The 13,335-nt window shown below is 45.5% G+C and overlaps 1 protein-coding gene across 3 annotated transcripts in view; it reads left to right on the top strand.

Annotated features, from left to right (window-relative positions):
- Nucleotides 1-13,335, top strand: part of zgc:92107 (uncharacterized protein LOC492329 homolog) — a 30,825-nt gene that overhangs the window by 5,041 nt on the left and 12,449 nt on the right. For all 3 annotated transcript variants that reach the window (XM_035662524.1, XM_035662527.1, XM_035662526.1), the window contains exon 2: nt 5,883-6,389. In XM_035662524.1, the coding sequence (XP_035518417.1) occupies nt 5,883-6,389 (507 nt within the window). The remainder of the gene's footprint in view (nt 1-5,882; nt 6,390-13,335) is intronic.

The raw sequence follows: 13,335 nt of genomic DNA, 5'->3' as shown, positions 1-13,335 counted from the left end.
TATATGTCCCAAGCCTTTTTATCATCAGAATGCCACAAAGGCTGCACAGAAGACAGATAACCTTTGGCCACAAGGCAAAGCAACCCCACAAGACACACAGATGCACAGGCTAAAACAATAACCTGCAGAAGAAGACATTTAACATTAGCATAGAGTCGATAAATGATAAATAAACCTGTTTTATCAAGGGACAAGAGTAAACAAGTCGGGCAGCGTGCAGCCCTGTGGTTCTGCTTTACAAAGCACATCACTGTTAAAGTCAGAGAACAAGATAAATATACAGCACCCTAACCCAGAGCATTAACTTTACGAGGCTTTCTGTGGGGATGAATGCCAGGTTGCCTCTCAGATGTGCATTACCCAATAACGCATTCAGCAGTCCTCATGCCGGTTTGTTTGTTGTTAAATGAAACGCAGCACACACGGTGAACATCTGAGCCTTTGGTTTTACTGACCTCCAACACTGGTGACACGGCAGGAACGGGAGGTGTCAAACAAAAGGGCCAAAGAATGTGTGCGAGACAGGTGCAGGGCGTTTTTTTTCTGTCGCCAGAAACGTGTGCACTCTCCCCTCACCCTCCGATTTTCCCGGACACATGGGCGGGGTGCAGGAGCCTACGGCCACACCCTGCACAGAGACAAGACGACCCTCATACACCTTGTCCCAGCTCTGTTTGCAGCAGAAACATTGGGTTCAGAGGAGACTTCCAGGAGACAAACGTATACCTCTGCAAACGCTGAATGATGCCTTTTGATAGGGACACGGTGTCTCTCAAACCTGATCCATGTCTTCACTACCAACAAACACTACTGGCAGTGGAAACATGCAGGAGGAAACACAGCAGCACAACCTATCATTTCTTGCCATATCCTGTAGATTCTTTGTGGGAGATCATCTATGTCGAGACCCTGATGTAGCTACACGCACTCCTAAACAAAGCATTTTTAATAATACCAGCAACCAAATATTGTGACTAGTATTTAAGAGGAAAAGTGAAGTGGAAAGTGAGCCCAGATACTATTTGTTTGAGTTTTGTCTTCCAGTGCTGCTGATGGGCTTACACACGCTAGAGCTGCTGCCCTCCTCACTCCAGTAAACGGGGCCGTGGCCACAGCACTCAGCGTGCCAGGCTTACGATTACGCTCTTCAATAGTCACAGCTCCTGGAACTGCTGCCAAGCACTCAGTAGTCGGTCCGTGTCCCTGCTCTTGTTTTACAATATTTAGATAAGCATGTTGCCTAGCAGCCATGCTGAATAGACTTTGTACATGGTTTATGCACAAGTTTGCTTTTGGTGGATCACTCCGTTTTATTATTATTGAGGAACAGGCCCCTGCTTGCTCCGTGAGAGAAAGATTACCAGTGGCTTCTCATTGTTGCCACATTTGTAATAGTTTTGTACCTGTGCAGCTAGGTGAGTTTAAATTCCTTGGTCTTCTCTGGCCGGCGACTTTAATTATAGGGGCAGTATCTGAGGGGAAGGAACTTTTTATGTCTCTAAATAGGAAATAGTAGATGTGTAAATATACAGGCCAGGGTGGACCTTGGCACTTGTTGCTGTACTCTGAACAGAGTGCTAAGGTTTCCTACATGAATGGCAGGCCCTGTGTGAGAACTCAGCCTGCATTGGTCCACAAGGGACAGACACAAGCAGCGGCTCAGAATAGTCTGTTGTTGGAAAAGGTTAGAGGTTACCTTACAAGAGCCCTAATTGGTAAATGGGAACTTAGCTGGCTGGCTGGTTTTGTCTATTATCTCACCTTAAGTTTATGGACAAATGAGTGCAGTAATACCCCCATTTGGCTCAGTTTCTGAAAGCGTCCTATCTGTCCATCAGAAATGCCACAATGGCACTGAAGCATAAAGCTGCATTACAGCCATTACTAGATTATCTGATGAAACACTGCTGCTATAGTTTGGTCAAAACTCTACGCTACACAGAGAAAACAATCTTTTTTTTTCTCTCTCTGTATGGTTTATCTTTTGGACGAAATCAACAACCACATTGGTTTTTGAGTTTGTTTGAAATCCAAAGCTGGACAATGACACAAAGCTGCTTGTTGCCCTATTTCTAGTGAATGTATTGTCCAGTCCTCTATGTTTACCGCTGCTGGGAAAAGTGCCATTTACACATTGGCGTTGGCTTTGAACAATGGGGCAGATTCCATGAGCTATATTCTGTTGTTTCCCTCACTCTGGGAAACCGCTCTCAGTTCTAGTTATTTTTGGAGCTGACTGTAAATGGTGGATGATAGATTAGTAGTATAGAAGTATTTCTCCTTCACATTTGGACATGGAGTAACAAGATGGTTAAGAAGGTGTGCTTGTGTGCATGTCTTTGGTCTCAGTGGCACGCTGTGTTTTCAGAGATTTTTTTTTTTACAATTTGACAAGCTTTATTTTTAGTCGCTGTGGAATAACCATAGGCTACTGAGGCGTCTCCTTGACCCAAATGGGAGACAAAGATCCTGTGTGCCATGGGAGAGCGGAGAGTGTTTTACTTCACACAAGAGTAAGAAGGACATTGGAGTTCATACTTGCGCTTTCAAATCTTTCAACCATTTTTTGACACAGAACTGTCTAATGTCACCAGGCGAATGATAAATGTACTGTTAACAAGAGTTTGATTAAACAGGATAGATGGAAAAATAAAGCAAATTCTCACTAATGGAAACACTACATCCAGTTTATATTTAAGAAAGTGTCAACTAAAAGTTATTTCTGAAGCTATTTCTGTAGGAATCTGTAAAATCCAACTACTCCTCAACTGTCTATGTAATGTTTACTGAAGGCAGTCGAGTGCTGGTTTAGGACCACTCAAACCCCTAACACGAGTCTCTGGAATACAAGTCTGCTTCAATTAGATTGAGATTCCCCAGAGGTAAATCAGGTGCTGTATCCTTCAGTCACAGGACTGTGTGTGTGTGTGCTAAGTTAATTTTAGTTCAATATAAAACATTTCTGTTGGAGTTAAACTTCGCTGAGCTGGTGCAGACTGCATTCCAAACCATTTATGAACATTTGCAGCATGAGGCAACTGCCTCGGTTGTTTGGAGTCCTGCACTATATTTTTATGTCTGCTTTTCATGTCAGGGAATCGCCTTAAGCTTAGAAGGCTGATGTTCATTTACACGGTGTTAAAGCCTGTAACTGTTCACCAGAAACTGATAGCAATTAGGATGGTGCTCTCTACTTTAGTTGCCCCACTTCAAGCAATGGAATCCCCATTTTATTTCATTTTGAGAATGAAGGATATAATGTTCTGGTGGAAATAAATCACTTTTTTATTTGAATCTAGAGAAATTATAGTGCGCTGACCTCACTCCTGGTAAATCCTGCAGAAGACAAGTCTCTTTGTATTAAACAAACCCATATAATGGACATCTCTGATGTTGTTTCAATACTCCCAAAAGTGATGTTCCAGCAATTTCAGGACATGAACACCAGTCAGTCTTCCTGCTTATCTGGTCGTGTCAACAGGGCCCAGCAGGCTCGCGCTCAGCTCGAACTGCTGTTTATTTACCCAGAGGGAACAGTCCTTATGCAACCACTGCACCCCGTGCTGCTAAAGTCGTCAGCCATGGCCTCCACAGTTGACCCTCAAACCCTGGTTTCCTGGTGGGGTGTTTAGGACACCATCCAGCATGTTAAACTCTGCGCTGTTTCCCCCGTGGAATTTTGGAAACTCAGAAATGCACAGAAAGGGACACACAGCCTTGGCTTTCTTTCACTCCATGTTCATAAGGGATTGGTTTATTTTGATTCAGACACAAACACAGCATTTACAGAGAGGGCTGACAAACACAGGGCTGAATAACAAGGAATGCAGCATGGAGAGATCAGTTTCTCAGTGTGGGAAGGCCTCTCTCGGAGGCCGGCAGCAGTAAAAGGATGACGGCTCTGGTATGTGTGGGGTGGTGTTGACTGTTTGGCCTTTGCTTTGAATGCCCCATTATTTGCTAGGCTGCCCGCCCATCAAGTGTTGCGGATCTAATCAGTCTGAAAGTCATCTTCCACTAGTTGGGCCTCATTGTGGGAGCTCTGTTTTTGTAAGAAGGCAGACTCTGCTATACTGAATCCAACCCCTGCAACACAAACACTTTTCCCGAAATGTCCCCTTCCATTGTCTTTTCTTATTTCTGAGGCTAGTAGAAAAACACCTTACATGGTCCACTAAAGGTCAAGGCTGTTGCCTGGTGTGAGGGATTGAACAGATGGCCTCCCAGCACAGAGCACTGGAACACATGGGTAGACAGTAGTAAGGCTCCTATATCCTCTCCATGCCCTTTCTGTGCTAACTGGTTGTTAAATCGACCTATGAGGAGGCTGCGGCTGGCGCTGGCAGCACATAAAAGAGATATAGATTGATACTTTTCTACTTGATGAACAGGTATGTCACAGTTACTCAGGGCTTTGCAGTTAAAACGGAGAACAGCTGTCGTTCTCAGGGAGTTGTATTCAACATGGTGACATTGTAACCCTGGCAGACCTGACTGGCACCACACTCCTCTGTGTCTATTTCTGAGGCCGGGGGGTGCACACGGGGTTGATTTGGCAGTCACACGAGGAACGAATGTGGGTATTTGGTTGACATGGTCAGCCCTCCTATCCATGCTAAGCTTCGTGCCCCCTCTGATCATCGCAGGTAGCTTGGACAGCAGGCTCGTTCCACTAACAACCGTGACGGGGAGAGGAAAAGCTTTACTGTCCTCGGATAGCTGGGAAAAGGTCCAACCCCATGGCGGATTGATGTGACACTAATTCCACCCCACTGACACTTTCCTCTCAAAGATACTAGGCTAGAGTTGGGTGGGATACTGAAGAGGAGAAATGACCTCCCCTTGCCAGAGCACTCGAGTGGTCTTTACAAGAAAGGAGCGTTTTGAGTCTGTTCTCTGGCTCTGAGCTAGACATCTACTGTGTCTGAAACTTGGGAAAGGACTCTTGCTGGCTGTTTGCAGTGTTCCTGTTCCCACATGGATTTGCTGGCACAGTTGAGGCTTGCATTAGGGAACTAGATCAAAGGAGACATAATGGAGCCCGCTAAAGGGTAGAATGACCTGGATATAGCACCAGCAAACTGCTGTCCTCGCTTATTCGTCAGACATATTTATTGACCCTGATTTTATGTAAAATCTACAGCGCATACCCGGGTGATATCACATGATATGGGGTGATATTGCAATATGCCACACAGTGTGTTTCACACAGATCAGATAGTGTCCCATAATTTCTCTGAAATTCAGTTCATGGTCTAATTGCGTGTAATTGGTTGGCCCTCTATCTGTGCCCTTTGTATGTGTACTTTTCTGCAAACTGGGTTGTCTTTCTCTCTATTTCTCTGCCTCTCTCTTTTTTGCGCCTCCCCTCTCCACTGTCTCTTTTATTGTTGTCTGTGTGTATTGTGCTGAGCTGGCTGTTGTCACTCTGTGATTGTAGTTAAGCTCGGTGGTTTTTGCGTTAGTAGCACTCAGAGCGTATGGTTCTCTTTGGGCCCTGCTGACTCCATGCCTGGTGTCTCACTGAGGCTGTCCACCTGTCTCCTTATTCAGGAAATGCACATACACCCTGATTTCTGCTGCTCCATTGCCTACCAAAGAGATGACATCATTGCTAGCACACAGACACACACACACACACATACAGATGGATACATGTAGGGGACACAAACATTGACACACTCTCCATATGGGCAAGTGGGCATTTCTTCGGGCCTCTCAGTCTGTCAAACAGTGTGAGTTGTTTACTGCTTGTCGAGTTGATTAGTATTCAGGCGTGACCGTGGCCTCCAGTGCATCATTGTATCCTGTTGCTGAATAATCTGTTGCCATTTTCGGCTGTAAATAACACTTTACTCTTCGTCTTGTTTCATCTTATTCAGCTCTGACTGGGTGGAGATCCTGGAGCCACGCTCCCGTGAGCGTATGTATGTGAACTTGACCACTGGCGAGTGCGGCTGGGATCCCCCCCCAGGCGTTCCTGTCCGCCAGGCAGACGGTAACCAGTGGTGGGAGCTGTTTGACCACCACAGTGGCCGCTTCTACTACTACAACTCTACTGGGCGCCGCACAGTCTGGCATCGACCCCAGGGAGCCGATATAGTGCCCCTCTCCCAGCTCCAAGCCATGAGGCGATGCAGTGAGGCCAAGCGGGCTGGAGGAGGCGTGGACAGGCACCACCATGGGACCACTGGGAGTATCGGCAGTGTAGGGAGCCAGGGGCGCTGCACCCCTCTGCCCGAGCAGGACAGAGACAGCCCCATCCCCAGAGCTCTGGAGACCAACGAAGAGGCTGCCAACCCCGAGTTAGACCCGGCAGCGGACAGCAGGTTGCAGGGAGACGGTAGCAGCTCGGAACACAGCACAGATGGCAGTAAAGACCCACAGAGGTAAGCCTGAGCAAACTTTAGTAGCCCCTACAGTAAGCCTGCAAAGGGATTTGTGCTTAATCATTAGTGGATCATATTACCAGGAGAAAAGTGGGGAAATGTGATAGTCATCTCAGCATGTGGCATAGTGAGTTGTAATGACTTTCAAATGCTTCTGTGCTATGAGAAATCGCGGGACTATTTTGACTTTTGTCCACTCAGACTGCTTTTTTATTATCATTCTCACTTATCTGAACATTCCATATGTCCCGTGTTTCCATACTATTGCCTGTGAACCGTGCTCAGCCATTTCAGCAAATCACTACCAAATGGGGAGAACGGTCAGTTACATTACAGAGCACGACATTTCCCCCCGCCTCACGCTAGGGTTATTGGTGCAGAACGGCCCCTAACAGTAAGTCATTCAGAGACCCCATCAAGTGCTTGGTGTTGCGGCCTCGTCCAAACCACCATCTCTTCCCTCCGAGCCAGATTCCAGACATGCCACTTCTGTTTCCCCTGGCACAGGGCCAATGAGGCCGTCTTGGTGTCCTTCTGTGTGCTCACCACCATCACTACCACCACCACCCTGCTCCACTCTGCTCCAGTGCTCATTTCGTTTTCCTAAAACAAATCTAGGCCCCAGGCCATCAAAGACTGCAATGCCTCTTATGGGTGAGAGCTTAAATGTGCATGCACAAGAGGCATGTGAGAGAGTGTTGTCTGTGGTTAATAACAAGCAGAACCGCTACATTCCAGCTGCCTATAAACAAGGCGAACCCTGCTGGGTTTCAGAGTCTCTGCCGCGGCGACTCTGGCTCTCTGGTTCCTCCTGGCTCCTCTCGTACCTCACCTTGGCCATTAGTAGGACTCTCCCCTGACCCTCCCATCCTTTGGGATTACGTAAAGGTGGAGGGGGAGCTAATTGTTTAGCCATGGCTGTTGAATGACACTACTGGAGGCCTTGTTGCGTTGCCTCTGGTGTGTGTGGGGAGTGTTAAAACCCCCCACGGGATTCCCACTTTGCCCCAGTGGTGATTCAACCTTTCCCAGAACCTTTTCTGTCTCCCCTTCTAAAACAATGGCCAGCTGTGTTCCTCAGAGGAAGGCTGAGGAGTCTTTAGCCCAGAGAGGCTTGATACCCTACTTAGCCATATGGCCGTTCACATGCTCACCAGCCGCCATCTCTTAGCAGGTAATTAGAAACCACCACAAAATGCACAGAGAGGATGGAATGTGACAGCTCAAAATGGATGAAAACAAAGTCGGAGACATGCTTGTCTTCAGTTTGTGGCCCGCCTTATTGATAATGACAAGGATCAATGGCTAAGAGCAAGGGAGAAAGTTTAAATGAAGAGTTGGAAGGGTCACAGTGGTTTGAGGTCAGCTAATTGTTCTGTCCCACCCAGAGTGTTAGGGGCTTTCATGAGAACATAGTCCTCTTCCCTTTTTTGATCATGCTACTTCCGGTCGCAACTATTTTAGTTCCATAGAGTAATCGTGTATTTCTATTTTTTATTTAAAGTTCCTTCATGTTTGGTTTGAACCTATCAGCTATTTTAGACATGTCTTCACATGTTCTTTTTTTTTCCTTTCCTTTTTTTCTCTGTGAAATATCAGCAGAGATGAAATGTTATTAACTTATGACCTTTGAAAAACAATGCTGTTGTTTGTGGAGAAGGGACAATCCCAGTTCTTCCAACACCAGTTTCCTTTTGTTATGTGCTATTAATAAATCTGTTCATAATAGATAGAAGCGTTTCCAAAGTTTCCACACAACACACCCTGTGTGTTATTCTAAGCATTGGTTGGTTGATGCCGCTTCCTTTCTCTGTCTGTCTCTCTCTCTCTCTTTGTAAAGCTCATATCTTTGAATTTGTTCTTGCTTATAGGAAGTGTAGGCATATGAGTGCACTTGTGTTCTCACTTGAGTGCCAAACCTGTTACTCATTGGCCAAGTCTTATCACATGTGCTGGGAATTTCTGGGTACTTTGAGCCTGTGGAGCTCATCAGGGAAGTACCGTGGTCTCCAGGGGTAAACATGTCAGTCACATGTGGTTATGGGCACAGAAACTGAAGCAAAACTGATCTCTTGCCATGATGTAGCACCTAAAGGTGTTACAGATCAACTAGCTCATAACACCTGTATTGAATTTCACCCACCTGTCAATGCATGACTGTGTCTTTGTGTCATCAACCAGATAACATCTGTATGGGATTTCACCACAGACACCGTGTGATCTGTGCGTATGCCCGTCTTCACCGTGTGTGGGCTCCTTAACACCGAGCTTTCAAGTTACAGGAGACCTGCTGAGGTTGAGTGGATGTTAAAAAGTCTGCTGAGAACACATGACAGCATTGCATAAGACAACCCAGAAGTGACCCAAGGTGGTTCACATTAGGGTCACAACCCTTTTGTCTTATGGGCTGGCCTGGGGAGTATAATAGACCACTAAAAGGAACAAAGGGTCTCACTTAAACCCAGCTTTCCCTAAGCAGGAAGTCTAGGTATGCTGAATGGAGAAGAACACCAGATCTCTTGTACATGCCCTCTCATTTAGCCTTGTAATCATATAGCGGTGCACCAGCATTAAATCTAAGGCAGTCACTCTGACATTAGACACTTAAAACTTGCCTTTCCTGATTGTTGCCTGTCTTTGGATTCTTTTAAAAAGATTCAGCTTCCAAAGAGTTGGTAAGCGAACGCAACTGTTATTTCTTTTTTTTTTTTGTGCTTATACCAAAGTTGAATCAGCATCTACACATTAAAGAGGAGACGAGATAGCTGGCTTTATATGAGTGTGCAATTGGTTCAGTTAAAAGAATGTCTGTCTAATTTTAGTCTGATGTATTTTAGGGAAACTAATGCACAAATGTAGGAACCTCTTGCCAAAGGTGACAAGTGTGACGACAGAATCAAAAGAACAGAACTGGGACGTTTCATTTTAATTTCAATTTCAGTTTCTATTTTTGGGTTTTTTGGGGGGAGTTTTTAAAGAATTCTTTTAAATAAACCATGTGCGTGAAAGCGCAAGTATAAAATAACAAAACAAGCTTCCCCTCATATGCTTGTGACTGACTGTCTGTGAGTCATGTAGGAGAAATCACCAGTGGGTTTATTTAGGAAACGAGGAGGCGTCTTAAGGGTAAGATAAAGTTTTTGAGTTTTTAATGAGTCACACATTGTGTCTGTATGTTAACTGCGAGAGTGCAGCGCTCTCATGCTTTTCATCTCCCACCACTCTTGAGGATGTAGCCACAGAATTTTTACACACACTGGAAAGGCTTGTTTTTATCTGTACACTCCCGGTGTGGTAAGCTCATTTTTCAGCTCCTTCCAGATGGTGTTTTAACTCTGCCTATAATAATAAAGTAGGTTCTTTTTTCCTTTGCGAAAAAGTTGCACTTTCAACTTGTGATCTTGTTATGTGCCAAAGTGCTTTGGTCTGGTTAGCAGTGACGATATCCTTATTTCGTTTTTTTTATCTTTGCGCTGTTTCTCCAAACGTTCCACATTTCTTTCTGTCTTTCTCATAAATGCAACATTTATGGCATTCGCAAGACCTAGATTACAGAGCTACAGTTTTATGTGTCTCACTGAAGCAGTGTATCCAAAACCTCTTTTGTTTTATTTTAGATATGATTGAAACACTGCTTCTACAGTTAACTTCTCTCAGCTGTGGTGGAATATCTCCATGAAGAACCAGTGGCACCACATGTGAACTGGCCTCAGGCATGCTGCTCTGACTAGCTCAGCTGACTGGCAGCATGCAGAGAGGGTATTCTGTAAGGGTGCTTACAGGGTTCCCACTCACATCCTTTTCCAATGGGACATTATTGTTTACTACCATTTAGTTGTTTTTCTGCCCTTTTGTGTTCTTGATGATATATCTGAGACTGGTGAGAAGAGTTTTTTCATTAGGAGTGCGTGTGAATAAGTTTCAAACTGAGTGCCATAACGGGATCCACCCTCACAAAAAGAGCTGCAGATACACATTCAAATTCCAGAGGCGGGTCTCTCTGGAATCCAGTTCGGTTTGGCCCCATCCTGTCTCTTCAGAATGATCCTAGTGGCTGTCCTCTGGCCCAGCCCAGCACTCCTCATAGGGTCGGGCTGCGGGAGCCACAGACATTCACAACTGGTAGACATCTTGGCTCAGAGGAGGGAGGTGCGTCAGTTCAGCTGTTGCAGGACAGCTGGCTTTCTGGAGGTGTCTGACAGAGGGCCAGCAGCTTTGCCTCAAGCCCAAATTGTGATATTGTGATATTTTTTTATGACAGAATCAGAAGAAAATGGCTTTGAACATTGCTGAAAGTGATGTGACATTGTCCTCAGCGAATCCTCTTTGTCTTCTCAGTTTCCTTCCTCTACGCAGATCGCAGCATTCCCATTGGTTTGTGCTCTGAGGTGTTTGTGTAGCAGAAGCTTGGCCTATGTGACCTCATTTCCTCTTCCTGTCCAGCCAATGTTAATAATAACCCCTGTTTTTCAGACCCCACTATTCCCAGGGGGTATATTTAAGAACTTCCAAATCCGTATCCCTATCCGCCAAAGTGACTCAGCTGATGGCTTTTCCAACAACAGTTATTCCAGGCAGGAAAGAAAGGAGAGACAGAACATCTGCTGACAGCAGAGTCCCCATAGTATATTTAGCTGGTTATTTAGACGATGTGACCACAGCAGTATTCAGAACAGTGACGGAGAGGTATCTGGGACTGTGTTTGTGGGTGCGAGACACCAGAGCTGCTGGTGAATCTAATTGAAATTTGCTGACCGTTAAGTTGATTAGCTGCCTCAGAGGCCAATCAGATTACCCTGTTGGCCTCTAACTTCATTTTATCTTACATTTTCTCTTTCTTCCTAAAGGTGTCACATGCTAGCCCCGGGCTCTGAAAGAAGGGTTTTGTAAGTGCATATGAGCATAGCATAGGTGTATGCACATGCTCTGTGTGTGTCTAATCATGTATGCTTGAGAAATAGTTTTTTTTTTTTTAAGTATATTTTTTTGGGATTTATTGCCTTTACACAGCTGAAGACAGACAGGAAAGGGGGGGCAGAGAGAGGGGATGACACACAGGTACACAGTACACAGTACATGGGTCGCCAGCTCTACCCACTGAGCTATCCGGGCGCCCGTGCTTGAGAAATAGTTGAAATGGAGATTGTCTCTGTGCAAATAGTGAGAGATTCAGAAAACTCTGGAGTGTTTTTACACTCCAGAGTTAATTATCATGTGTCTTTTTATCTCTGTGATAAATTGCCATGCATAATCCCCACCTTCAGCTAACATTCAGCAAACACCTGACATGCAGGCTACTAGCAGGCAACACACCCTTTCTAAACAACTTTCATTGTGGTTAGAATAAAGTCTAGGCTTGTTCAGTGTTACATAATTGCCTGACTGCCTGACTGACTCTGAACGTTGAAGATGGCTCTTTCAGGTTCAGCCTCTTCCCTGTCTATTCCCCCCCCCCGCTTCATTGCCGTCGTTGAGGGGAGGTGTCTCCGTGACGATGGCACAGCCATGCATTGTGTGAGGTTCCCCACACTGCCACAGAAGCCCCTGAATGAGCCCTGAGGAATGCCAGCCTTCCCGCTCATTCCCTTGCTGCACTCTCCCACGACTAATCCCCACCCCTTCTCATTTACACATGCTCACACCCTCCTCTCTTGTCTCTCAAGCTCAGTTTTCCTTCCCCTCCCTCCCCACCAGTCGTCTCCCCACTCTAGGCCTGTTTTTATTTTCTCACCATTGTACTGTGTTTGTGTCTCTTTTGGTTCAGTGTTTGTAATCATACTTTATTTGGTTAACCTGGGGTTTACTGATATGCGATTGTTGTTGTAGCTGTATAATGGGATTAGAGGCTTTGGATAGATATCGAAGATACTGTAAAGCCTTACCGCTAGAGTTGGCTACCAGCCCCCATGCGATTGTGATGAGCATTGTCGCACCGAACTCCCTGCTGACATCCAACATAATGTGCCAATGCTGGAGGGGGTGAACATGCTAGACCTTTGCTGAGCCTGACTGGGACAATGGTATCCAGACAACACAGACAAAGCCTGACAAAACCTCTCTCTCCCAACACTGTGAGCTATACTTACTATGAATGTGTTCAGTTTCATGCCCTGGAGAATAGTCTGTTTAATGTTGCTCCTGAGCCATCATAAGATATAATGAAGATGTCCATAACATAAAATGAAGCATATAAGAGGGTCCAAGCGTGTGGAATTTGCCATGTATGAAGTGAAACATTTAATAAAGCTGTGTAAAAACTCCCTGTTATTAAGATTCAGCCCATACTTCCGCCCTGGGAGCAGTGTGTGAACATTACATTTGGCATTTCCTGTTTGTGTTACATATGGGGAAGCCCTCTCTCAAACCTTCCAGAGGACCTTCTCAGACAGGAAGTGGTGGTCACTACTATCTCAGGGTCAGTCCTCATAAAGTGCGTCATTCCTCCAGCAAGAACATAAAGGACAGATTCATGTTTTTTTTTTTCCAGTCGGCCGTCACGTGAACCCCAGAGATTGTTTTATGAGCGTTTGATTTGTTTGTGGATAATGGAAGTGGAACTGGATTGTTGTGGTTTTATGTGTGAGGTCTGCTATGCTCTTTGGCCGTCCAATTATAAGGAAAGCCTTGATGTTAGATGTGTGAGCTGTTCCGCTGTAGCAAACCGGTGCTAAGCGGTCGGCTGTTGAGGTGGGGATGATTTTGCAGTATTCGTATCACCCCACCTCCTCCCACTTGACAGGAGACAGGAGTGAGAAAACATACACTGTTTCAAAGAGTACAAACAGTGGCTTCTCATGTTTACAGCTGTCACCTATCAGCCCCCCCCCTCCACCTCGTATAACCACCATACACACTCACACTTGCTTGTAACAACTAAACAGTGGTGGTTTGAGGTGAATCCCATCCATGAGAGCTTCTTGTCTTCACACGTGTGTGTGTGTGTGTG

The sequence above is a fragment of the Morone saxatilis genome, unplaced genomic scaffold (assembly GCF_004916995.1).
Source record: "Morone saxatilis isolate NCDOM2014 unplaced genomic scaffold, NCSU_SB_2.0 Contig18, whole genome shotgun sequence".
Classification (NCBI taxonomy): Eukaryota; Metazoa; Chordata; class Actinopteri; family Moronidae; genus Morone; species Morone saxatilis.
The sequence above is the reverse complement of the archived record's forward strand: the minus strand, read 5'-3'. Positions and strand labels throughout refer to the sequence as shown.